General features: G+C 46.4%; 1 protein-coding gene across 1 annotated transcript in view; it reads left to right on the forward strand.

Moving 5' to 3' along the window:
- SH3BP5 (SH3 domain binding protein 5) overlaps positions 1-27,057 on the forward strand; it is a 73,819-nt gene that overhangs the window by 28,498 nt on the left and 18,264 nt on the right. Inside the window, exon 3 of the mRNA XM_049766140.1 lies at positions 766-894. Within this exon, the coding sequence (XP_049622097.1) occupies positions 766-894 (129 nt within the window). The remainder of the gene's footprint in view (positions 1-765; positions 895-27,057) is intronic.

Here is a 27,057-nt window from a genome sequence, read left to right on the forward strand (position 1 = left end):
GCTGGGGCTCTGCTGCCTGCTCCGGATTCCTTCCTTCCCATTTCCCCACCAGATTTGGATCCCTTTGAAAGTGTTCCAGGGGGCGGCTCTCTTGATGAGCCTCTTCTGCCTCACCTGGCTGAGAAGGGACTCCATTGCTGGGTGCTCTGATACTTGGGTCTTTCCCATCTGACCCTGACGTTCAAGAATGGACCCCAGGTTCCTACCTCACCTACTGAATTTGAATTATCTCTAGGATGGGGCATAAGCTTAGCTCAGCACAGGGTCTGCAATTAGAAATGGGTGCTCTGGGGCCGGAGTGGTGGCGTGAAATGGTAGGAAATTTACCTTCATACGCTGACTTAGGACGGACCACAGTTTGATTTCCCCCAGCATCCCATGTGGTCCTCCAAGTCAGGAGCGATTTCTGAGTGTACAGTCAGGAGTAACCCCTGAGTGTCACTGAGTGTGGCCCAAAGCCAAAACCAAAAAAAAAAAAAAAAAAAGAAAAAGAAATGGATGCTCTATTGAGCATGGAACAGGTCACAGGCATGGAGGGAAAGGCTTCATCATACTGAACTCAAACTGTATGGGTGACTTGGACATTTTCTCCCAAGGACCTGCGCAGAGATTTTGACTCTAACTAGTCACCAGCATCAAATAGTTCTTGGGGTTCTCCATGGCCATGTGATCTGTGTTGGCAGGTCAGGTGGAAGCACTCCTGGTGGACCAGGGGCAGCTTCCCTCAGAGCCTGAATGGTCCCTTTCTCCATTTCCCTGCTGCAGGATGCACGGCAGAAGTTCCGCTCTGTACTGGTGGAGGCCACGTTGAAACTAGACGAGCTGGTGAAGAAAATTGGCAAGGCTGTGGAAGACTCGAAGCCCTACTGGGAGGCACGGAAGGTGGCGAAGCAGGTAAGGTCTGTGTGTGTTTGACTCTGCATGAGTGAAGCCAACTGGCACCCTTTCCTGAAGTCTGTCAAGCTTCTTCCTGTGCATCTTCTTACTGGGCTGGAAGAATTTAGCCCTCGGTTATTTTAGAAATCTTCCTCTAATGTCATGGGAATGTAATGAGGTAGCAGGGGACACCAAGCCAGGAGAACTGTGGCCTTATTGGTTCTGCATGGAAATGTGTTCTGGGTATGGAATATGCTTCCCCTGATGACCTTTGATGGGACGCTGGCTGCTACTTCTTTCCCCTCCCAACTCTTGTAGCAAAGCACTATGAAACAGAAGGAAAAGAATCCCCAGTACTTTTGCTTCTTGCAATGCCAGGCTGAGACCAGAGCTCCTTATGGGTGTGTCTGTGCAAATGTCACTGCCTATAGCAGGCCCATACATGCCATTGGGCCAGATTATTGTTCCTGCTCCCATGTGAGTGGAGGGAAGAAGATGCAGGTATGGGACAGTGTCTGCATGTAGGAAAATGTTCAGTGAGTGGGCACAGTCAGGGAACCCTTCACAATAGCATAAACACTTGGGGATTAAGCCCCTGAAAACTGAGAAGCGAGAGTCATCAAGAATTAGGGACTTGTGCCTACCCACTCTCCATTCACTTTTTTAGCCCCTGTAAAGTTTTCCTCTTTTTTTTTTTTTGTTGTTGTTTTTGTTTTTGGTTCACACCCGGCAGTGATCAGGGGTTACTCCTGGCTCTAGGCTTAGAAATCGCTCCTGGCAGGCTTGGGGGACCATGTGGGGTGCAGGGATTCGAACTACCATCCTTGTGCATGCAAGGCAAACACCCTACCACCATGCTATCTCTCCAGCCCCGTCCTGTAAGGTTTTTTTTTTATCTATTCTACTTTGGCAGGTTCCTGGGATACTGGCTATGCTGCTGTGCTTCTCAACTTGAAGCCTGAGCTGAGCTTTCAGGCTGTAACATGCCACATGTGGTACTTTTATTCCTGGGCAGGATTCTGCTCCTGGCTCTTCCTTCTTCCTCCTTCCTTGGCCTGGGAGCTGAGCTGTCCACTAGCACAACCAGCCACTCCCTTCTGCAACTAGCCACACCTACCCTCTTCCCTCTACACCCCACCCAGGCTTCTGGGTTCCCAGAGAGTAGGGTTTCTTGTTTCTGTACCCGAGGAGCTTCAGATCTTGAAGCATTCACATTCCAAAGCTCCTGTTGCATCCAATGAAGTTGTTTATCTAAACCCCACCCCCCTTGACCTATATAAAAATACATACACATATACATATTTACACATATATACACATGTATATATACTGGATAATGTATATGTGCATATATATACATATATTTATTAGCTTGTTTTGGGGCCACACCTGCAGTCCTCAGAGGTTACCCCTGGCTCTGTATTCAAGAATTACTCCTGTATGGCCTAGGATGCCAGGGATTGAATCAGGGGTGGTTGCATGTAAGGCAAATGCTCTACCAGATATATTATTACTTCAGCATTCAGTGGGTATATTCTTTTTTGTGTGTGTGTGTGTGGGGGGGGGTGTCACACCCGGCAGCTCTCAGGGGTTACTCCTGGCTCTGTGCTCAGAAGTCGCTCCTGGTAGGCTCGGGGGACCATATGGGATGCCGGGATTCAAACCAGGGTCCGTCCTGTGTTGGCTGCATGCAAGGCAAACACCTTAACACTGTGCTATAGCGTCAGCCCCAATGGGTATATTCTTAAAGTCGTAGTTTGAGGGGTTGGTTAGATACAAGAGGACATTTCTGCTCACTTAATGAAGACATTGCATTCATGCTATTTCAGAAGTACTCAGTACTTGAATTTCTTGTCCTCTTGAGTTTTTATTGTGTCTACAAATAGCTGTTAAAGACCTGCACCATGGAATGATTTTAGGCTGTTCTGCTCAAGTATGCCCTCAGAGTGGAAATAGCAGTTCCCTTGCTGAACCTCTGAGCTCAAGTCTCCAGGCATTGTTGACTGAAGGGACATGTGTGCGATCACGGGCTCTGGCTCATCAGGTCATTGGACCCCTGCTGGAAGGTGTTTTCTTCCTTGGACTGTCTTTTTTGGGTAGGAAGGTAGTTTACAAGTTTTAGACCATAGCTTGCAATACTCGGGACTATTCCTTACCCTTATTATTCCTATTTCCTTCGCAATGCTGAAGAGAACCCTATGTGGTACTGAGGCTTCAAAGCAGAACAGACTGCATTCCGGCCAGCACCTTACCCCTGTCCTATTTCTGGCTTTTGTTATTGTCTTCATTCTGGAATTTGCCTTGTCACTCCATTTATGCCCTTTGGGTTTTTGCTCAAATGTCAATGCCCTGTGCCCTCTCACCTCCCCTGGAAGCATTTTGTGGTTTTCTTTGGGGGAGGTTGGGTTAGGGTAGGGTGGGGTTTGAGCCCTACTCAGCAATCCTCAGGTCTTACTCCTAGCATTGCACTCAGGGATTGCACCTTGTGGGGCTCCGGAGACCTTATGTGGAAACAGGGATTGAGCCCACGTTAGCTATGTGCAGGACATGTGCCCTCTCTGCTACACTATCTCTTTGACTCACACGTTCTTGGTTTGCAGCTTTTCCCAGTATGCTCTTAGATGCCTGTCTTGTTTACATTAGTGAATTCCTCTCTTATACCACCCAAGAATAGGGAATTGGATCTGTTTGGTTCATTGCTGTGCCAGCAATACTAGGGGTTCAAATATGGAACATCTACAGAGAAGTGAGAAGATAGAAGTTGGCAGGCCATCAGGGGACAGATGTCCTCCTGGTCCTCCCTGGCATTCTGAGCTTCTCTTCTCTATTGCCCTGGTCCCCCAATTTCATTCCTGCCTGTGTCTAGGTAAACGGGAGGAAGGGAATGCAATTGGCAAATCCAGCTTCTTCAGGGTGGGGTCCATTGAAATCCACCTTGCTGGGTGTGCTCATAGTGGGGTGTGGAAGTGTGTGCGGCATATTTCATATTTAATACTCTTCTGCATTACAAATCCTCTCCAAAGGCTGATGGGGAGGAGCAGGGATGGGAGGGTGCAGGCAGCAGTGATTGGTGATATCATTGCTTCCTCTCATCTCCTGGCTAGCAAGGAGGGTGATCATGAGGTCAGTGATTATGGCAATTGTTGAGTCTCGTGGGCAGGCCTCTGAGTCATTAGGTCAAATCAGATAATGTCCAGGCTCCGGGATGACTGACTCATTCTCAGCCAGGTTTCCTTCATGTTAGAAGAATCCTGTGTGCTTTATACCTGCAAATGAACCCCTTAAATCCTGCCTTCTTGTGAGTAGAGATAGTCTCTCTGTAACACCTTCACACCATCACCTTCAAGGACATTTTGGGTGCTGGTTCCGAAGTTTCTGCGTTCTTGTCTATTGGATAGGGATGAGCAAGGGACTGAGTGATAGGATCAACACAGGACTGGTTTTGGTTCTCTAATGAGGTCAACATCAGGACCATAAATGAGATCTAGTGAGGGGCTCAAGTACACAGTAGGTAGGGCCTATGCCTTGTGGCTGACCCAGGTTTGCTCTCTGGCATCCTGTATAGTCACTAGAGCTGACTTAGTTGTGATTCGAGTACAGAGCCATTTGAAAATCCTGAACTGTCTGATGTGACTCAGAAATCCCCCTACCCCTGAAAAGAGATCTAATGGGTCTGATAGCAAAATCCCTCACCAACTTAACTTTAGGGTTCATTAAAAATTTTTGCATTAAATTTTTTTTGAGATTGAGAAATAGATCCCCCAAATCAAGAATTTATATCTTCTATCAGTGTTCTGTATTTATCTTGTCTTTTACTTATTAAAATTTAGATATAGTTGGGCCCGGAGATATAGCACAGCGGCGTTTGCCTTGCAAGCGGCCGATCCAGGACCAAAGGTGGTTGGTTTGAATCCCGGTGTCCCATATGGTCCCCCGTGCCTGCCAGGAGCTATTTCTGAGCAGACAGCCAGGAGTAACCCTGAGCACTGCCGGGTGTGGCCCAAAAACTAAAAAAAAAAAAAAAAATTTTAGATATAGTTTAGGTACATATTTACAATAGTATTGACATTTGAGCCTGCTGTACAATTATCATACAGTGTCCAAGACCTCTGACCTATATCCTAATGAATTTCTAGTCTGTCTTATAACACACGCCCCCATCTCCCAACCCATTTGGTCATCTCAGTTTTGCATTTCAAGGCCAAGAGCTAGTCATCATTCAAAACTGTCTCTTTCCTTATTTCTCTATATAGCACAGATGAGTAAGAACATCTATTTGTCCTCCCTCTGACTTATTTTCCTTCACATGATCCCTTCAGTTGAATTCAATTTGCAACAAATTGCATGATTTAATCTTAGATCCTCCATAGTATCCCATTGCTTATCTACACTACAGCTTCTTTATCCATTTGGCTGTGTTGGACATTTAGGTTGTTTCCAATTCCTGGATTCTGTACTCTGCATTGCAATAGATACAGGTGGATATCTTCCTTTTTAAATGAATGCTCTTGTGTTTTGGGGGTAGATGCCAAGAAGTAGGGTCCTATGGAGGCTCTATTTGTCTCTTGTGTTTTAAACTAAGAATTGCATCCATTGTAATGACCTGACCACTATCTGAATGCCTTTGTTCATGACTCCAGGGCCTGGTAGTATAGCTGGATTTATAATAGGAAACCAGAGCCAGAGAGAAAACACAATGGGTAGGTCTTTTACCTTGCACACAGCTGACCCAAGTTCAATCCCTGGTATCCCATATGATATCCCAAGCCTGCCAAGGGTAATTTCTGAGTACAAAGCCAAGGAGTAAGCTGCTCCTGTGTGCTGCTGGGTATGACTCAAAAAAGAAAAAAAAAAAGAAAAAAAAAAAAGGAGGGGTGGGGAGAAGAATGGGAAGCCTCTGCTAAAGCTTGGCTTTCTATAGACTATAAAGTTGTGGGACCAGTAGAAGTTGTAGCTGCCCACCAAAAATACATCTGAAATATTGTTCTTTTTTTTTTTTTTTTTTTTTTTTGGTTTTTGGTTTTTGGGTCACACCTGGCGGTGCTCAGGGATTACTCCTGGCTGTCTGCTCAGAAATAGCTCCTGGCAGGCACGGGGGACCATATGGGACACCGGGATTCGAACCAACCACCTTTGGTCCTGGATCAGCTGCTTGCAAGGCAAACGCCGCTGTGCTATCTCTCCGGGCCCTGAAATATTGTTCTTAATGATCAATTATTCTACCAGTAATTCATTTCCAATCCTGAGATCTGGAAAGTTTGGTCCAAATTCTGCCAACAGATAGTCGAACTGAACTTGCTTTTTAGTTGGTCTCTTGTCTGGATTGGGAGTACGGAACTGTCTCTGATTTCAGGCTTTTGACCTTGAGTCAGAGCATGTTCCTAGGTTCCTAGATATATCCACTTACCCCATGTGTGGCAGACGGGCACTAACCAGGGGTAGGATTGCTGTGTGACTTGGTAAACCTCAGTGTGTCTGTGTGTGTGTGAGAGAGGGGGTGGAAGGTATATTTTGCTTTACTGCCTTTGTTCTATGTACTGGGAACCCCACAACTTGCTTCACAACTACCAGTTCCAGTTCTTATAGTCATCATTATTATTTTTTATAAAACAGCAGGGCTGGAGAGATAATATAGCAGTTAAGGCACTTGCCATGTATGCTACCAGCCACAACACCACATAGGGTCCTTGGAACACTTGAAATAAGCTCTGAGCACTGATGGTGTGACCCCAAATTAGAAAACATAGTTAAAATGGTGCTTTACTGCATGAAACAGAAGGCCACCATAGCAACTGATTTAGAGTGAGTGATTCTGTGAATCGAGCACAGACATAGGATCTACAGCTCCATCCCATTCTTCAGCTCCCTGAAAATTTTGATTTTCCCAAACTGAAACTGTTTATGTACACTAACTCCCCAGTCCACCCTTGAGACTCCCTATTCTGTAGCTGGAGAAGTGCCTCCTCATCTGGTATGCAAGTGGAACCTACAGAGTTTGCCTTTGTGCCCTGTATTGGTCTGGTTTTCTGAGCCGCTGTCTGTAAGGCTTCTCTGGGATGGACATGAGTTAACTGTTTCATGGCCAGACCGTGACACATTCTCTTTATTCCTTCCTCTGTCGATGGATATGTGGACAACTTCTGATTTTTTAAAATGTATTTTAATTTATTATTATTATGATTATTATTTTGCATGGCTGAAATGCCTCAGAAAACTTGGCAGAACTGAAGGGCGGTTTAAGTGTGAATTCCTGAGGTTTGATTCAGTGCTCAGAGCTGCCTGTTCTAGGTAGATTTGGCCACCGAAGCCTGTTCCTTTTTCTGTGAACCTTCTGGAGAAATCAGGGAGTTATGGGGAGTGAATCAGTGTGAAGCATTTGACTTCGCAGAGCAGGATGACTTCACTGGAGGATGATGGCCAAGCTGGGCCCCACCCTGACTTAGGATCTCTGCTTGAGTGTCCTGGGATCTGGGCAGGTTCCTTTCACTCTGTGCCTCAATTTCTTTACTCATAAAATTGAAATTATATAGCAATTTGCTTTTAGTATACTGTCAATCAGCCTGAACCTAGTAACTGCAGGCACTCATAGAGGTCCTGCTTTTGCTGGGCCATTTTTTCTCATTTCAGGCTTGGCAATTGCTGCCATATCTCATGCATATACAATTATTGGTGGTTGGCCGATCCGGGATGACTCTATCTGTCAAGCATTTGGCTGGTTGTCAGTGGAGGCGTCAGAATGGCTGGGCCACAGATGTCTCACCCAATAGGCTAGCGTGGGCTCCTAGTATTCCAGGAACAAAGAGGGAAAGTCCTTTTCAAGCGTGTGCTGGCATCGCCTTTGCTAGTGAGCAAGTCACGTAGCCCCCACATATCTAGGAGTTGGAAAACACCTGCAAAATATTATAGCACCCCCTTTTTCGCCTTTTATTATAATGATGAAATTAGTACAGGTTGAGGCTTAAGAGATAGCACAAGGCTTAGTGCATCTGCCTTACATGCTGATAATACTGGTTCTATACATGGCTAATTTCTGAGCAGAGTCAGGAATAGACCCTGAGTACCACTGGGTGGGGCCCATATATCTCCCAAACTGTGCATGTAAAATATATATATAAATTCAAATACAAAAGAATGTAAATTATCCAGTTGCATTTTTTCCCTATCAGATATTAAGACTATATGGGAGACTCCTACTTAAAAAAATTAAGGCCTACCTCCACTACTGCCACAGAAGCCTGTGGGTAGAAGAAACAGACCTTTGCTGTCTTAGAGGGCATCTGTAATGTGGAAACTAGGGGTATAAGGGTGGGCCTCAGGCATACTGAGATGCTTGTGGGAATGGAAGCTGCTAGAGGATTGAAGACTAGAACATCTGACATTGCCTGAGCAGATAATGTAGAGAGGGTCTTGGTTGGATGGGGAAATTGTGGGCTTCATGAGATAAAGCAAAGAGCAAGTGCTTTACATAATCCCCCTGAATTCTGTAGGCTTTGTTGTTCTTGTTTTGGTTCATACTCAGTGATGCTCAGGGGTTATTTATTCCTGGCTCTGAGCTCAGTAATCACTTCTGGAGGTGATCAGGGAACTATTTGGCATGCCAGGCATCTAACCCAGGTCAGCCACATGCCAGGCAAGTGCCCTCCTTGCTGTACTACTGCTCTGGCCCTGATGATCTCCATAACTTTTACCATGCATGGCTATATTGCTTTAGGAATGTCTCACCGTGGATTTGCTTTGGAAGATATTTGTGGAGAATATTTGATAAATGGAGAATGAGGGGTCTGGGTCAGAAATCACCTAGGGGTGATGTTCCAGGCTTGTCTGGGAATCTCTTTCCTTCTGCTTTATTATTTTCTTTTATTCCATGGATAAGTGCTGGGTTTGTGTTAAGTACGAGTCACCATTTCCCCTTTGCAAAATAGAAGAGAGACAGACCTCATCTCCCTGACTTTCCCCTCTTCGTTTTACAGCAGTTTTGTGGGTGGGATGCTCTGGACAAAGGGAACTCTTGGTTCCTTACCAGTCTTAGTGCCCGTGTTCTCCAAATAGAGTGAGACTCTAGAAGTTCAAGGTTAGACTGCAGATGAAAGTGTGCCTTTGTGTTTCCTGTGTGTGTGGCCATTGTAAAGCATAAATCGTGCCCACTGGCCTCCGACAGCCCCAGCCAGGCACACCAGCTGGTGGCTTGCTGCCCTAGGTTGTCACAGCTCATTGTCATCATATGTCGTCATTTCCAAGGGAAATAGAGGGTCAAGTTCCCAAGAGCCTGGAGGAATGGGGCACAGTTTCATCCTCCAGTCCATGCATTATCTTGTTTTCTATTTCTGTTGGTTCATAGGTTTTCTTTTTTGTGCCACACCCATAGTGCTCAAGGACTACTCTTGGCTTTGTGCTCAAGGACAGCTCCTGCTGTTTGCGGGGGCAGGAGTAAGCCTCCATTTCTGTTAGAAGGTACTTTGTTTAATCTGTACTGTTTTATAATGGAGCGTATACACTATCGCTTTATAATTAAACTGGACAAGAAGGGTCTAATAGCTCCCTGGTCTGGGCCATGTAACTAAATTTCTTTGACTTTCAGAATCACCTCTAAATGTTTTTTATTTTCATTATTTTTCAGGGGTGGGTGGTGGTTTTGAGATTTGAACCCAGGACCTAGTAGTTTATGCTGAGCCACAAGTCCAGCTTTTCCCTGTTACCTGTGCTTTTTTTTTTTTTTAAACAATTATATCATCTTATGCATTGACACCAATCAAGTTCCACTAGGTTTGTGAGGTCATTGCTCAAGTGGCTCTCTACAGCCACTTGGGGTGGCTTAGGGTGAGTCTCTTACATGCCTGATCCTGTCTGATCCTGCAGCAAGCAGGGTAGTTGAGGTCTTGGGAAGTGGTGGATTTAAGTGCAGTTGACTTGGGGGCCTCCAGGAGAAGTGTTGTTCTCTCTCTGAAAGTTATTTCTAGGCTTTTTTTGCTTGGGGACCTTTATGCAACTCGCCCTGACCCTGTCCTCAGTTCTCCTGGGACTCAGGTGAGGAGGTCGGGGCAGTGACGTGAGTTCCTGTGCTTGGGGTTAGGGCACAGGCCAGTTACTTGGAACTGCCATTATCCACATGGCCCACAGCCAGGCCACCTGTCTCCTGAGCAGAGTTCCCCAGGATTTATGACCCCAAGCAGGGGTGGACTGTTAACCCTCCTACACCCAGACCTCTGCTGCTGCCCTTCAGTGGGGAATGGAGATTCTGGGGGAAGGACAGTGTCTTCAGGCTTTGCACTTTTTGTTGTTGTTGCCGTGTTGGCCACCCCTGGCGCTCTGGAGCTGCCACCTCTACAGAGCTAGGGAGCCATCCAGCACTGCAGATCAAACCTGAGGCTCCTTTGTGCAAACCAGGAAGAGCCTGGTTTTGTCTATCCAGCCCTGCAGCTACACTTGGGAACTGGACTTTTGGGTCCAGGTGGGGTAGAAAGGGAGGGGAGCCAGCTTTGCCCCATGTGGAAGATTGGACTCTAGGAGTCCTGAGGACTGTCACAGTCCTGCCCCCCTCATGTGTGCCCACTCCTGCCCCATTGCCTCTGCCTCAAATCCCTCTCACTGGGCCTGAGCAACTCATGAGGCTGATCTTATGGTGCCACTATGGAGGCCACTTGCCTTGAACCCTTTCCTGTATGGCAGAAGCAGCAGGGTGTGACCAGTTGGGCAGGCTGAGCAGTAAATGGGAATGCCCCCCACTTGTGGCCTTCTTGTTGGTAACAGTATTGAGATAATTTCCTTATCCTTTTCCTCTCAGGAGAGGTGACTAAGGCCCAGTGGATGCATCCGGGCAGGTGACCTGTTGCCTCCTGCTGACTCACACACTTTGTCTCCAAGCCTCAGGGCCAAGAGGACACTCGGGCTCCAAGCCCTTCTCTATGCCTGGTCCAGGAGGTTTTTGAGAGCTCTTTCTTTATTCTTGTTTAAACCGTCAGCCCATCCCTGCACAGATACCGAATTTTGGTGCATGGATGCAGGGCAGCCCCAGAACTCTTGTCACCCCAGAGGAGCACATAAGGTGATGGACTCTCAGCTGAGGAGCATCAGAGTGTTTGTATCACAAATTTTGGCATTATTTTATTGACACAGGCTTAGACCTTCCATGTTGCCTGCAGACAGTTTAGTCCTGGACCAGTATGACATTTCTCATGAGCACCTGGGTTAGTTTTCCACCTCATAGCGGTACCCCCAATTCTCCCTTCAGTATGAATGTCTGGTGTCTCCCTTCTGAGCAAATCAGTCCATAAAAACCTGATGCTGGGATGATAGTGCAAAGGGCTGAGCACAGACTTTGCAAGTGGGAACCTCAGGTTAGATCCTCAGCACCACAGGCTCCCCTAGCACTGATGAAGGAGCCCCAGAGTACCCTCCCCCCATTCCTCAGAAAAAAAAAACTTGCAGGGGCCAGAGTGGTGGCACAAGTGGTAGGACATTTGCCTTGCATGTGCTAACCTCAGACATCCCAAATGGTCCATAAGCCAAGAGTGATTTCTGAGCACAGAGCCAGGAGTAACCCCCAAGCATCACCAGGTGTGCTCCCTTCCCACCCCCCCCAAAAAAAAAAGAACTTGCAGAATTTATACTGAGAACTTGGTGACTTATGGTGAGAAGCATAAGGTCTCTGATGTTCAAGTACTGCACCTTAAAAAAGCATTCCACCACTTGGAATCCATTGATTCAAGCATGAAGCATCTTCCCCCCACTCTGCTGGGATGTGGTCTGCAACAGAGCCTCTGTTTGAACAGGGGTGAGGAGGAAACACACCCTCCACCAAGAAGGGAAAGCTCTGTGGTGGTAGATGTGTTTCTTGGGACTGGATGGCTTTGTGATGTGATATCCCCACCCAACTTAGGGTTGGCAGACTAGATGCTCAAACACATTTGAATTTCATTTCTTTTTTTTTTTTTTTTTTTAGCATCTGTCCTGTGCAATGTTTGGGACATGCTTAATAAAAAAAAAAAGTGCTCATTCTTGGTTAACCAGGAGCCCTGTGTTTGTATTTGCAGAGTGGGAAAGTTGTGGGGTTGCCATCAGCATCCCTAATGAACTTTACTGTCTCACCCAGGGCTCCTGTGTTTTCAGTATTTGGGTGAGATTATTTTGTGTGTTTATTTTTGGTTTGTTTTTGTTTGTCTGTTTTGATTTTTGGTCCATACCCAGCAGCCCCTCAGGGTTATCCTGGCTCTGCTCAGAAATCGCTCCTGGCAGGCTCAGGGGACCATAACCTAAGTCTGTCCCAGGTTAGCTGCAAGGCAAAAAGGCCCTTTGGCTGTGTTATCTCTGGCCCCAGGTGAGAGACTTTTTTGTTTGTTTTTGGACCACACCCTGTGGTGCTCAGGGGTTGCTCCTGGCTCTGTGCTCAGAAATCACTCCTGGCAGGCTCAGGGGACCATATGGGACGCCAGGAATCGAACCTGGGTCTGTTCTGGGTCAGCCGTGTGCAAGGCAAACACCTTACAGCTGTGCTGACACTCCGACCCAGGTGAGAGAATTTTGTATCTAAACTTTATATGCCCTGTAAGAATTACACTTGGGCTGGTATTTGGCATTAGTCAGGTCCAGTCCGCCTGTTTATACAAACTTGTCTTTTCTTCTAATCTCTCCACTGCTGGCATCTGATTAAAAAAAAAAAAAAACCAAACAAACAACTTTTAGGGTCGGGGCGGTGGTGCAATAGGTAGGGTGTTTGCCTTGTGCGTGCTAACCTAGGATGAACCACGGTTCGAGCGTCCTATATGGTCCCCCAAGCCAAAAGCGATTTCTGAGTGTGTAGCCAGGAGTAATCCCTAAGTGTCACCAGGTATGGCCCCCAAACAAAACAAAACAAAAACAAACTTTTATTATAACACTGTGATTTACCAAGCTATTCACAATACAGTTATTTCAGGCATTAAATGTTTCAATCCCACTACCATTGTGGCCTTTCCTCTACCAGTGTCCCCAATTTCTCATCCACCATCTTAGCCTGCCCCCTTGTAGGTACAAACAAATTTACTTTATGTTGTTTGTTACAACACACAGGCAAATGGACTTATCAAAATCCAGAACAGTAAGGGCCAATTTACATTGTTTTATCTCTCAATGGTGATATTCAAGTTATTCGGATTTACTGGGCTGTGGTTGGTGCTAATGTAACCTTCTAGGGTACTGTTTAGACTCAGTGAACTTGGTAGTCTTTTATGCAAGTTTCCCATCGAATTTGCTCTTGGTCTGACATTACTACAAAATTTTGAGGTCTTGTGCAGCTTCAAGCAGGTGAGAAGTCCAGGATTTATAAATCTGGAACAAATTTTGAGGCTTGGCAGGTTGATAAGGTTAAACTGTGGATCGTTTCTGTTGGAGGGTGTTGGGTTTGGCTGTGAACTGTACTTTTAGGCAGAAAAGGGAATCTTTCCCCCATCTACTTTTAGAAGGCTCTAGAGTTTTCAGCCCACACCAGACTATGTGGGAAGAATCAATAACCTTTATTTCCTTTTGAAACTACTAGAGGTGCTAGGCCATTTTTCTCTGATTCTCAAGTCAGATTTCTATAACATCTATACGAAATAGTCATGGGTTAGTGAATGAGAAGGCTACCTTCTGAGATGTGTCTCTTTAGGTGATTTCATCCCAGGTGAATGTTCAAGTTCAAGTTTAAATATTCAAGCCAAAATGGAACAGTCTGCCACACACTGGGATCACAGGAATTACTGCCATGTCTGTGGCCTGGAGCTCACTGCAATATGGTTGATTGTACGCCTTGTGGCTGTGGACATATACGTACTGTGCTTCTGTGCATCAATGACCCCAACTCCCTGAGTGCTAGTTTCTTCTATAGGGCCAAGTCCCAAATTTAGGCAGTACACAGGCTTTTGGAGTTTCCCAGCTAGGCTCTGTGACTCCTCCCACAGATGCCACACATATCATGTGGTTTCACTTTCTGAGCCTTTCTTTGGGATGTAGTCATTTCTCTGCCTCTGAGTCTGTTCCACAGATGACCAGTCTTGGGGTGCTAACCCAGCAGTGGTCATAACCATCTGGGGCTTCTGAAATGAACAGAGTACAAGCAAATAAATTCTGTTCCTTGAACTTTCTTAGAACCACACAAGGTTGAGAACTGACTATAGACAGAGGGGAAGCATTTGGTTATAGCCAAATGTTTCCAGGCACCGGGCTCAGTGTGGGACTTGTGCCTAATGAATAATCAGAGGGTGCATATTTGTGGATCTTGCCTTGGTCAGCTTGCCTTGGTTTGCTTGAGAATTTGGCAAGTGCTAGAGACATAGTATGATGATGAAGACTGAATCTGGGTTTGATCCCTGGCACCACCCATGATCCCCTGAGCTCCCAAGAATGATTTCTGAGTACAGGTCTGGGAACACAGCTGAGTGTGATCCCCTGACCCCCAAATGAAAACTTGGTGAAAGTTCTAACAGTCCTTCAGAAGTACCTCTGAGCCTGGGAACCTGCCATATAAGTAATTTCAAGCTTCCCTTAAAGGTCATTCATGTCCAGAGGGTGAATAACCATGAGTTAAGGTTATAGCTCAGTGGCAGAATACCTGCTTTGCATGTTTATGAAGCCCTTGGCTAAATCTCCAGTGCCTAAAGTAAACCAGACACAACAGCAACCAAAATTATAGGGGGGGAAATGGAGGGGTTGAACAATAGTAAATGGATAGTGTTTAAAAGAAAAGGACCTTGTAATAACCCTCCTTAACTCTTCAGTCTGGTAGCAACTTTTATGAGTTGCATGTGCCTGATCTCAGCTCTTCTGCATGCAAACACACCTGACTCCCTAAACCCCACAGGGGAGCTTCTGATATTGCCTCCCTATGGAAGATGGGGGAAACTGAGACACAGAGAAGTCAAATCCAGTGTGCAGTGACAGCCAAGAGCTAGTGCTAACAGCTCGAGCTTCAGCCTGGTGTCCTTGCAGGTCACTGTGACAAGGTGATGGGGAATAGTGGAGGGAGCATGCCCCTTTCTTGCTCCCATAGACTGAAGTTTTCTCCTTAGAGGTGAGAAAAACCCAGAAACTTGCTTTCTAGGGTGATTCTAGGTAGAAAGGAGGGTGCATGGCAGCTTATACAAAGAGCTGCAGTGGTGTTCTTCTGGTGCCTGCCTCGCTTCTCAAGTTGGCAGCTGCAGTAGCCCTGCCACAAGCCCGTTCCTATCTCTCCTATCCTGCAGAGCCCTTGAGTGGCCTGAGGCAACATGGCGTTCCAGGGTGTCCCAGAAAATATGTAGCTTTGGGGTCTCTGACCTGACTGTACCCATGGTGACATCTGTCACTTGTATGTCTGCCAGGCAAAGCTGTGAGGGAATGTGCTAGATGATCTGCTGTGGATCAAGTCCACATGTTTTTTTTTCTTGCATCCCCCTGACTTGACCTCCAGAGATCTTCTGGAGACTCCAGTGAGAACTGAACCACCCTCTGTTGCCCCAGAGCCAGGAATGAGTTGGAGGGAAGAAGGTTTGACTTTTTAGTGACTCAGCCTGCTCTTCTGGCTTTGTATCTGGCAGCACAAGTGGCAAGAGGTCAGGGAAACTTGTGACCTAGAGAAATGGGTCAGAGCAGCCAAGATCCTTAGACTGACAGGTCCCCCTGTTAGTGGTGGGGATTCAGCGACCCAGAACATCGCTGGGCTCCAGGAATAGAATCAGCCTTGTCGAGAGGACCCAGTGAGAACTGAAAGGAAGTAAAATAATATGTATGATGTTCCTTCAGTAACAGCATTGCAAACCATGATACGTAAAGGGAAAAAAATGGAGAGAGAAAAGGAAGAAGAAAAGGAGAGAGAATTGAAGGGAGGAAGGAAGAAGGAGAGATGATTGCCATAGAGGGGGACTCAATGCTCCACAAATTTTTTAACTGTATCTTACAGTGATTTAATTTAAAAAAATAAGAGGACTCAATGACTGTCACATCCAAGAAATGTGCCCATCTCTTATGTTTATTGGATTTATTTTTGTTTTCTCTTCATTGGCAGCTTGGGGAATTGAATGTGCTTTACTACTGGCCTATATTCTCAGCCCCCACACTGTATATTTCTGGGTAGGGAAGCCTGCCCAATGCTTGTTTATCTACCTGATTCGTGGTCTTCTGCAAATCCAGAGAGAGTAAAGTTTCACTGTGGAAGGAATCATTCCTAAGCCCTATTGGGACTTAGGTAGTGCTTCCTCTGCTTGCAAGAAGTGAGGTAGAGTGAGAGAAGGTTGGTTTAGGTTCCCGAGAATGGCATTCATGCACCATGATTTAGTGGATGCAATTAGGCCATTATTCAGCGGGGTTTTCACATCACATAAATGGCCATTTCCCAGGATTAATGTGCCCAGGGAGACATTTATCTGATTGTGGGAACCCGAGAAGAAGGGAAAAAACTCACGGGGTACATTAAAATGATTGACCACCAGGGAGTCATTGGCAGCTTATCATTCATAACCAGCTTAGAACTTTCATTAAATAATATCTCCGGCATCTACAGGGGCACGGCCACCATGCAGGTTTGAGAATTGACATTTGGTGACTCAGTTCCTGCCCTAAGCAGGCCCCCAGCTCACTGGGGAGTTGGCATTGGGGAAAGATGTGGAAGATGCTTTCCATCCTGATGCCTGCAGCAGACAGTAGGTGCTGTAGCCACAGTTTCCTGGTCTTAGACCAGGGGGTGGGATCTGGGGTGGCTATTGATCAGGTGTTTTCTGATCACCCAGCACTAGCTGGTGGCCCTGGGGTCACCTGGGGTGTCTGTTCTCTCCTCTCCTTTGTGGGTCTGTGGAAGGCTTCCAGGCAAGAGCAGAAAATTTTGCCAAGCATTTATTTCCCCAACCCTCCACTACCAAGTTGTTAAATGAGATTTGTTGTTCTTTTTTGGGGGTTGTGTGTGGCAGGGGTCACACCTAGCAGTATTCGGGGCTTATTTTTGGCTCTGTGTTCAGGGATCTCTCCTAGTGGGTCTTGAGGTAACTGTATGAGATGCTGGGGATTGAACCTCAGTTAACCATGTGCAAAGCGAGTACTCTGCCCACTGTACTATCTCTCTGGCCCCAAGTTTTGATGTTCCTTGAAGTCATTGTTTTGAAAGGGGTATGCCATCTGCCCCTGTCAGTGGCATCCTTTAGGGAGTGAAGCCAGGCCAGTTGGCATGGCACTGGTCAGTCCTGATCACACCTGTTTACTGGAAGGAGACTTTGAAATTTCAGCCCACAGGGAAGGAGCCTTCATCTCATACTCATCATTTCCTTTGAGAAGCTTTTGGTCTCAGGGGCACCAAGAATGTAAGTGACTGTAAACCCAACTGATACTTAAAAATATATCTTTTTGTTTTTTTGGGCCACATCCATTTGATGCTCATTGGTTACTCCTGGCTAAGCAATCAGAAATCGCCCCTGGCTTGGGGGGACCATATGGGGCGCTGGGGGATTGAACCGCGGTCCTTCCTTGGCTAGCACTTGCAAGGCAGACACCTTACCTCTAGCGCCACCTCACCAGCCCCCCAAAATGTTTTTTTAATGGAGATGTTACTGACTTAGACCATGTTGGTTCTGTGTGGTGTCCAGAATAAATAATTCCATATTTGCTTCTGTTGTAAAGTGACTAAGGTGATACGTCTGGCTCACACTTTCTCTTATACAGAATGGTACAGATTGTACAGTGATGAGAAGGGTCAGTATTCACAGGGATGCCACTCTGCCACTGAACAAGATGAAGTAGTGCATGTGGGACCAATGTGGATAGAAGTTGGGTGACTGATTTGCAAAATGACTTTATTAATGAGTAAAAGACAATTATAGGATAATTTCACTCAGATGTGGAAAGGAAGGAGTTGAAGCCAACAGCAGCAGTTTCTAAGATGAACATCTAAACTCTGAAAACAGTAGTGGGTACTGTGGCATCTTTTTTGTGGGCAGAGAATGTTGGGATCTCAGAGGTCAGTGTACACATACAGAGGTGTTCAGTTGTACCCTGAAATGGCATGATGTTGTAAATGATGCTGAATCAATAAAAGGAAGACAATTGAAACATAGTTTTGCACATGAAGAGAATGTTTAGGATGTTTCTCAGCACATTTCACAGCTGAGCTCACCTCCCTGGGGTTGACTTAATTCATAGCTGAGCCTTTGAAGCACCACTTGTGTCCCTTATCTGCCCCGCCTTCCCCGAGAAAGCCAGTTTCAGATTGGTGGTGGTGGGGGGAACCTGGCACTGGCTTAGTTCTTTGGCCCATGACAGGTCCTGCTGAGTAGGCAGGTGGCTGGTGGACATGCTGACCTGCTCTGTCCTGCTGCCCCTTTTCTCTAAGCCCAGGGAATCAGTGTCCCTGTCATGTGCTCAGTAATATTTGGCCTTGGTCAAATAGACTATTTGATTACTTGACTATTGAATATTTTTTACTCATCTATGTGGTATCTGAAGGGACTGGGGGGGGTGTCATTATTTTGGGGCCGCAGATGGCTTGAGCACTGGCCAGTCCAAACTGTTAGTTTCGATGTGCCAGCAAAACATGGTCCTGCCTTTTCTCGGCAACAGGGCCTCAAGGGGTCTCAAGCATTGTCACCACATTCCCCAGAAAGAGGCTTTGGGTGGAGGCTTGGCCCTGTAGAGAGGAAGGACAGAGCACACTTCCTGCCTTCTAGAAGCTTTTGTGCATTTTGTCAGCACTCACGTGCCTAAAGTCTTCGGGGCAGCATAGGGCGATCTTGGAAGCTTCATCAGAATTCAGAAAAGAGGAAGAAAGCCAACCAGGGCTGCTCATTCTAAAGAAGAGGTTGAGGATGACAACTTTTTTTTTTTTTTTTGGTCTCCTATAAAGTGTCATAAACTGTCAACAAATGAGTTCCTACATGTAGTAAAAGAATTCACAGAAGATGGGCTCTCTGAGTTGGCGTTGAAGGATGAAATATGAATTGTGAAAAGGGATTGCTGTGCATGTTGCTGGCAGGGGAAGGAGTGTTAAAGGCTTTCAAGTGGTTTGGTCTTACTGGGTAGAGGGAAAGTGACAGCCTATTGCTGCATGCCCCCCAAAATTCTTGATGCTTTAGGGACAGGGCAGTGTTAGTCAGTGGAGTGAAAGTGTAGATTAGACACAATCAAAAGATTACCAGAGATCCTCAGTGTAATCATAGGGAATTAAACTCTTGCTACATGGTGTGTGTGAGTGTGATTGGCATTTGGGAAGGGGTTAGAAAGTTTGTAAACTAATCCAGGCAAGAACCACAGGAGCTGAGTCTCCTTAGCACTCATTTTTCCCTTGGCATAGAGCTGGGCCTTCAAGAGGCAGTGCCACGCTGGTCTGCTGGGCACTGTGAGTGGATGGTGGCTATAAGAATCTGAGTTGGGTGGGTTTTGGGGCCAGTCTCTCAGTCCTAGACCACCCGAGAAATGGGGATATACAATGTGTTGTGTCTGTGGCACAGGGTTTCTGTCCTTTCCTCTGGCCATGTGAGGCCAGTTCCTTAACTTCATGTTCTTTGATCCCCAGAACCACCTGGTCCCCCCATCCGGCACAGCTAGGAGTGACCCCTGAGCACAGAGTCTCCTCCCACATCCCCTTTCTCCTCCTTTATTTGAGGGTGGGAAGTGGCTATGCTTTCCCAGGTACCTGGATTGATCCTCTGCTGTGATAATAAACCCTTTGCCCTTGTGAGTGGGTGTATTTCTCTCTTGTCTCTGCTGGGTACAGTGGGCTGAGGACTTATAGTCAGCGGAAGAGTTGGGGAGATCAGAGACAAGTGCTTCCTGCCAGCTGCTGGGGTTGGCCATAGACAGGCTGTGGGTGCCAGAGTCAAATCACATTGGAAACAAAATTGCCGAAATCATATTGGTTTACACAACAGGCAAGGGTCAGCAGTACTGCCTGGTGACATCTGTGTAGACCAGATTTCCATACATGTGACCTACCACCGCCTTTTTAGAAAAAAATATTACTCAGTGCCCCCTGAAAATTTTTCTTTAGGTGGAGATGTAGAAAGCATTCCCCAGTTGCACCAGAGGCTACCCTTGCTTCTCTATGTGGATTCTCTTAGGATGGGGTGTAGACTATCTTGTGTCTGTACCAAAGTTCTTTCACAGTAGACCATGGGCCCCTGTGCTCATTTTCCTGCCAGCTTCTTCCTTACCTTGTGATAACTCGTTTTTGAGTTAGTAACAGAGTTTTTTTCTGGTGCATATGATAGAGCAATAGTACAGTGGGTAGGGCATTTGCCTTGCACATGACTGACCTGGGTTTGATCCTCGGCATTGCATATCATCCCCTGAGCCTGCCTGGAGTGATTTCTGAGCATAGATCCAGGATTAACCCCTGAGTGCCAGCAGGTGTGGCCCCCCAAAAGCAAAAAAAAAAATATGATTGGAAAAACATGTAACACTGTTGTCTCATGTCACATTGGACTGGCTCTATCAACAGAAATGACTCTTGTTGCCAAAATTTCATCAGAAACTTCAGTTTGGCGCTCTGATCCATGGAGGCATTAACAGTGAAGTCACCAGAGGTGCAGGAAATTGAGTTGCTGGTGTCAATGTTAATAGACTTTGTGGACATGGTGGGCAGGAGAACGGGGACCCTTTCCCATCAGCTTCATCTTGTTTGAGTAACAGGTTCTTCTTGCCAACATGACTGGTTTTTCCTCTGCCTTACTTCTGTTTATTTAGGGAGCTTAACTTTTGCCTTTATGGAGGTCAACCTTTGCCACAAATCTTTGGGTTCCCGAGCTTTCGAGCAAGTCAGCTCTTTCTTGAGTTTTGTGAGAGTGAAGTAGAAAAATAGCAGAAGCTCTGACTGAGGAGTTTCAGGCTCTGAAGGCCATTTCTTTACAACTTCCTGTTGTGGAACATTTCCAGTATGAGGGAAGTAAAAGGGAAAACTCAGTAAGTACTCGAGGACACAGTGTCAGCCTTGGCTCCTTCCTGCCAATCTGGTTTGTTCTTACAGCTATTCAGAGATACTTGTCCTTCTCTCTGAAATAACTTGGTTGTTTGCCAACTTTTTTTTCTTTTTGAGAGTCGTTTCCTAATCAGTAGGCCAGGGGGCCCCGCTGGTGGTTCAATGTGAGGGTATGAAGATGTGCTGCCTCTTATGAACCCATGCTGTTGGGGATTACTTGGACCACCCCAGTGGTGGTGTTTAGGGGGTCTCCAAGGTTACACCCAGAGATACTTGGGGCCTTATGAAGCTGAGGGTTCAATTTAACTGCATGTAAGGTTTGCACCTTAGTCCCTGGACATATCTCATAACCTCACCTAATTTTTTGGGTTTTGTTTTTGTTCGTTTATTTTTTGAGAATTACCTGGCAGCACTCAGGAATAACTGCTGGCAGGTTTGGGGGACCATATGGATGCCAGGGATCAAACTCAGATTGACTGAGTGCAAGGCAAATGTTCTACCTTCTGTGTAATAATTGCCTTGGCCCCATCTCACCTAATTTCATCTGTAATGGGGCTCTCACTTTCTCAATAATATGTTCCTTTTTTTTGTTTTGTTTTGTTTTGTCCATAACCAGGATGCACAGGGGCTATTCCTGGCTATTCCTGGGGATTTCTTGAAGCAGTTCTGGAGGGTTGGGTGGGGAGAGGTACTATGTGGTGGCAGGAAATGAGTCCAAAGCTCTTACATGCAGAGCCAGTTCGCACTCAGCTCATTGAGCTATCTGTGTAGACCAATAGTAGTTCTTTTATCTCTAGATCCTGTTTTATAATTTTCCAGTGATTTTGAAAATGTGTGGTTTTTTGCTTGTCATACTCAGTGGTATTTAGGGCTTATGCCTAGTGAGACCCAGGGTGTCATAGGGGATGTTGGGGATCAAACATGGGTAGGCTTCATTCAAGACAAGTGTCCTGTCCTCTGTGCTATCTCTCTGGCCCCTTGAAGCCATGTTTTCTTTGGACTGCCATAAGGCAGTTGATGAAAGTGGAAGCACAGTCACATTTTGCTCCAGTAAATACGCCTGTTTCTTACATAGAGTTTTGAATTTGGACGAAGAGCAGTGTGGGAGACACACGGCAGAGTGCCAGCCAGCTTAGGAAGTGCCTGGGAAGCAAACTCTTTCCTGCACTTTCTATCAGGAAAGATTTGCAAATGTGTCCCCACAAGCAAGATGATGGGAAAAGCAAAAGAGCTTGATGTTGGGGGTCAACTCATCCACTGATTGGCTATTTGTGCAGCTTGGAGCCACCCGACTTTCCTGGAAGTGAGTCCTGCTGTGATTTTATATCTATCTCCAGCATCCCCCATCTCAGGATTCCAGTTGGAATTGAATTGGCCTTTGTTCAAGGCCATCTATACAGACAATGGCCATTGTGGGTACCAGGACTATGCCCCATTGTTCTTTGTTCCCCAGCTACCACTCACTGAAGCCTGATTGTCCTGGAAGATCAATGCCAGCTCTGTGTGAGGCAATGGGATATTTCCTTCTTTTGAGCTATGGTGCGTTGTGAACTGGGTTTTGGTAGTTGCAGCTATTAATAGAGATCTTGGGCTCTAAGGGGCACATGGGGGTCAACTTTGTAGGAGACAGATCCTGGGAATGGGCCACCTGTTACAGTCCCCATGTAGCAGGAGGCCCAAGGAAAAGAGCTGTGGGGAAGGAGGGGCCCTTGGATCTGGAGGAGGGCAGTGACAATCTCACATTCCAAGCTCTGAGCACTCAGTTCCCAGGACTGACCCTGAGTCATGCGCCCTGTCACCTCTTTATCTCAACTCCAGCTTCCTCGTGGAAAATACATAGCTCCAGGAATATTTGTGTATGTGACAGCAATATGCAGGGTCCCCACACCCTGTGCCTGTGCAGGAATTCCATAGTCTCAAACCCCTTTGGAATGTGCAACTTATCATGCCACCTATGCCACTTGTCTTGGGGAAGGTGAAGTGGGGCATCAACCCCACATCTTTCTGACCTAATGATGCTGGTGCAAGGATGACACTTGTTTCCGGGGTGGGGCTATGGGGTCCCAGGCTCAGAGGAAGTTTAGGAGGAGGGAGAGACAGCCCTGTGGGGCCTGGAGTGAGCCCTGGGAAAAGGGATCCACATGCCAGCCCCCAGCAGAGTAATTTAGATGTGGGGTGTGGCATGTGTGGAGGGCAGGAGAAAGTCTGGGCCCACTATTTGGGTATCTTTGTAGAATGTGGCTGAGATTAAGGTTATAGGAGTGCTCAAACTCCTATAAAAATTCTTGATTTTTTTTTCCTTTTCTTTTTGGGGGTTTCGGGCCATGCCTGGCAGTGCTACAGGGCTATTTCTAGCCCTACGAGTCACTCCTCCTAGCTGTGCTGGATGGAGTGACCAGGTGGTTCTGGAGATCAAACCAGGGTTACATACATGCAGAGCAAGAGCCTTAAATCTGTTATTGCCTCTCCAGCTCCCAAATGGTTATTGCAATGAAATTGCATTGTGTTTCTCTTGCAGCGTAAGTAGTAGGTCTATATTGCCAATTTTTTTGACTTAGAAACTGAGATTAGATGCCATTGGCCCAGGGGTCTAATGGGGTGGGGGATTGCATGGGGTATTACAGACTCACCTGGGCCTTCACCTGCAGTCTATGCCTTAGACCCCAACACCTTGACCTCAGACTTCTGCCAGCTTGAATGTGAGCAAGCAGAAGCTAGGAGCCAGGGACCAATCAATAGTACAGCACTTGCCCTGCACATGGCCAAACTGGGTTCTGTTCCCAGCATCCCACATGATCTCCTGAGCAGAGAATAACCCCTGAGCACTGTCAGATACCCCCCCCCCCCCAATTATTTTTTCAAGGAACTGGAGAAAAGTAGATGTCATACTTATGTCTGGAGTGGATGAGTACTGGTGCTGCCTCTGTGACAGGAAGGGCTCGATTTGGGGACTCCCAGGATGTGCTGTGCCTCCAGTGAAGGGTGCAGAAGGCTCAGCTGGGAAGAGAGTCAGGAGTCCATGAATGGACCAGGAGGCCTCTGATGTGGTTGGTACATGTGCCAGAGGGTTTTTCGATCCCTGAGAAAATCAAATACAAAACCTAAAAGATACCTTGTGTGGCCTTGTGCAGTGCGGATGGTCCTGCCAGGGACAGACCTCCCACCCTCCTGGGTGGCCAGGTCTTTCCACTCCAAACACATTCCTCATGTCCCATCAGCTTCCTCTGGTAGATTTTATTTTCCTGTGTGGTTATTTAAAGCCCAGAGCAGGAAGGCTGCCACTGTTCTGATGAGTGCAAAGCAGAGATTCAAGCTGGTTGGCGGCATCTTTCATCAGCCTTCTTGTTCCTCTACCTGTGAAGCTGGCTTTGGGGCCCCATGAGTGCTGGGAATATTGGGTGTCTACTTTGGTCAACTTGTGAGCCACAGATGGTTGAGGTGCTGCACTGGCAACTGTAATGTGTACAGGCTTCGTGATAACAGCGATATGGGCCCTAACAGTGATCTGTTAGGGCACTTGCCTTGCATGTGGCTGACCCAGGTTCTATCCCAGGCATCCCATATGGTCCCCTGAGCCTGCCAGGAGAGATTCCTGAGTGTAGAGCCAGGAGTAAACTTGGCACTATCAGGTATGCCCCCCCCCCCAATAACAAAAACGAAACAAAACAAAACAAAAAACTAGTGATCCAGGATCACACAGTGCGAATGATGGAAGCTTGATAAGGTCTCAACACAGTCTTTGCCCTTTTTCCTGTAGAGAATGGACCATATGTCATGCCAGGGACCAAACTAATGTTGGCATTTACACGGTGAGCACTTTAACCCTTGGACCATGTTTACAGGACTTAGATGGCTCATCTTTGATCTCAGAAAAGAACAAAGAGTCTTTTGTTTGTTTATTTTTGTTATTTATTATTTTTTTATTTTTGGTTTTTGGGTTACACCCATCAGCGCTCAGGGGTTACTTCTGGCTCTATGCTCAGAAATTGCTCCTGGCAGGCTGGGGGGACCATATGGGATGCTGGGATTTGAACCACCTGTCCTTCTGCATGCAAAGCAAACGCCCCACCTCCATGCTATCTCTCTGGCCCCTTATTTTTTTTTCTTTTGGGGCACACTCATCTTTGAACTGGAGAGGAAGCTGGAATAAGCTGCCCCTGTAGACCTTCCAGCTCCAGCCTGTCTAGCCCCCATTCTCCCTTCACTCCAGCCAGATTGCTTTTTGTTTGTTTGCTTTGTTTTTATTTTTGTGCCACACCTGGCAGTCCTTTGAGCTGTCTCTGTGCTCAGTGTTTGTTCCTTACAGTGCTTGAAGGACCCTATGGGGTATCATGAATCAAACCTGGGTTGGATGCCTGCAAGACAAACTCCTATAGTATCTCTCCAGTTCCTGCTTTAAAAAAAACAGATTATTTGAGGGCCACACCCAGCATGCTGTGGGGTTATTCCTGGCTCTGCCCTCAGGGATCACTCCTGTCTGGCAGATTTGGGGAATCAAATGGGATGTCAGGACTAGGACCCTGGCTAGCTGCATGAAAAGTGAGTGCCCTACCTGCTGTACTACTTCTTTGGTTCTTTCTTGCCTTTTTTTTTTTTTGGTTTTTGGGTCACACCCGGCGGTGCTCAGGGGTTACTCCTGGCTGTCTGCTCAGAAATAGTTCCTGGCAGGCACAGGGGACCATATGGGACACCGGGATTCGAACCAACCACCTTTGGTCCTGGATCGACTGCTTGCAAGGCAAACACCGCTCTGCTATCTCTCCGGGCCCCTTTCTTGCCTTTTTAATCTTTATTTTAAATAGTTCACCCTTCTGTTTTGTTTTTGGGTCATACCTGACAGTGCTCAGGGGTTCCTCCTGGCTCAGGCCACTTTTTTTTTGCCAGAGATCAAACTAATGTTGGCACTTACATGATGAACACTTTTATCTTCTGGCTGTCTTTCCAGCCCTTAGGTGGCTCATCTCTGATATCAGAAGAGAGCAAAAAGTTTGTTTGTTTGTTTGTTTTTGGGCTACACCTGGTGGCCCCCATGTTACTCATGACTCTATGCTCAGAAATTACTCCTGGCAGGCTTAAGGGACCATGTAGGATGGGATACTGAGGATTGAACTCGGGTCAGCCACATGCAAAGCAAACACCCTACCTGCTGTGCTGTTGCTCCAGCCCTGAAAGCAAGACATCTTTTTTTCGTTTGTTTTGTTTTTGGGCCACACATGGTGATGCTCAAAGTTACTCCTGGCTATTCACTCAGAAATTGCTCTTGGCTTGGGGGGTCATATGGGACTCTGGGGATCGAACCAAGGTCTGTCCTGGTTAGGCCATGTACAAGGCAAATGCCCTACTGTTGCGCTATCGCCCAGCAAAACAAACAAAAAACCTTGGTTTTTCTAATTCCTCGAGTCTGTTTGATCCTGATATGTTTTGGGAGCTTTGGAGCCCAATTGCAGACATAGTTTTACACCTCTTAGGACTCTTACTTTTCAGATACATATCAGGACTCTCTTATTTTTAATAACTTGCATTGTTTAATGTGTTATGAATTATACAATTGAACATGAACTGCTAGAGACTGAAACTGCATGTTATGGTCTGAGTGAAAATTGTTATCCTGTATGCTTAACATATTTTCAGAGCTGCAAAAAGAATTGATCAGGATGGGGGTGTGGAATTCAATCAAATTGAACACAAATTTTTTAGCATAACCTTGTAAAGTTTGATCTGAATGAAGCTGATCAGTGGATCAAAGTTGTTAATTTGAAAGAGTAGAGAGTTTATCTTTATTGGAATCAATTCGATTGAATAAAATGAAAAACAATAAGGAGCTCTGGATATGGAAACATTGATTTGGGAATGAAATAGCTTTAATGAAATTCCTTCTGGAGCATGCTTTCAAATGAGAATGTGTCCACTCTGGGCTTGTGCTGATTAAAATGCATATATCAAAAAAAATGCATATATCCCAGTACCCATCTGCCCATGCTCCAGCGATGCTCAAACCACATTGCTGAAAGGAACTGAGAGGATGGGAAGTTTTCAGAACCAAAACACCCAGCTTCTCTGTCAAGTGCTGGCACCCTCTGATCACCCAGAATGTAGTCAGGCAGCTTGGGCCTGAACAGACAGAGCTGAGAGCAGAGCAGGTGTCTGCTCTCTACTTTGATGCTGACCCTGGACATCCCTCTCCTACCCCAGGGACCAGGAGGGGTTTGGTCTTTCCAAGCTTTTGATCTTCCCCAAGCAGTCAGAAAGGAATCAGGAACTTGATTTCATGAACTGGGGGATGAGTTCTTTCCAGC

This window comes from Suncus etruscus, chromosome 20, assembly GCF_024139225.1.
Source record: "Suncus etruscus isolate mSunEtr1 chromosome 20, mSunEtr1.pri.cur, whole genome shotgun sequence".
NCBI lineage: Eukaryota > Metazoa > Chordata > Mammalia > Eulipotyphla > Soricidae > Suncus > Suncus etruscus.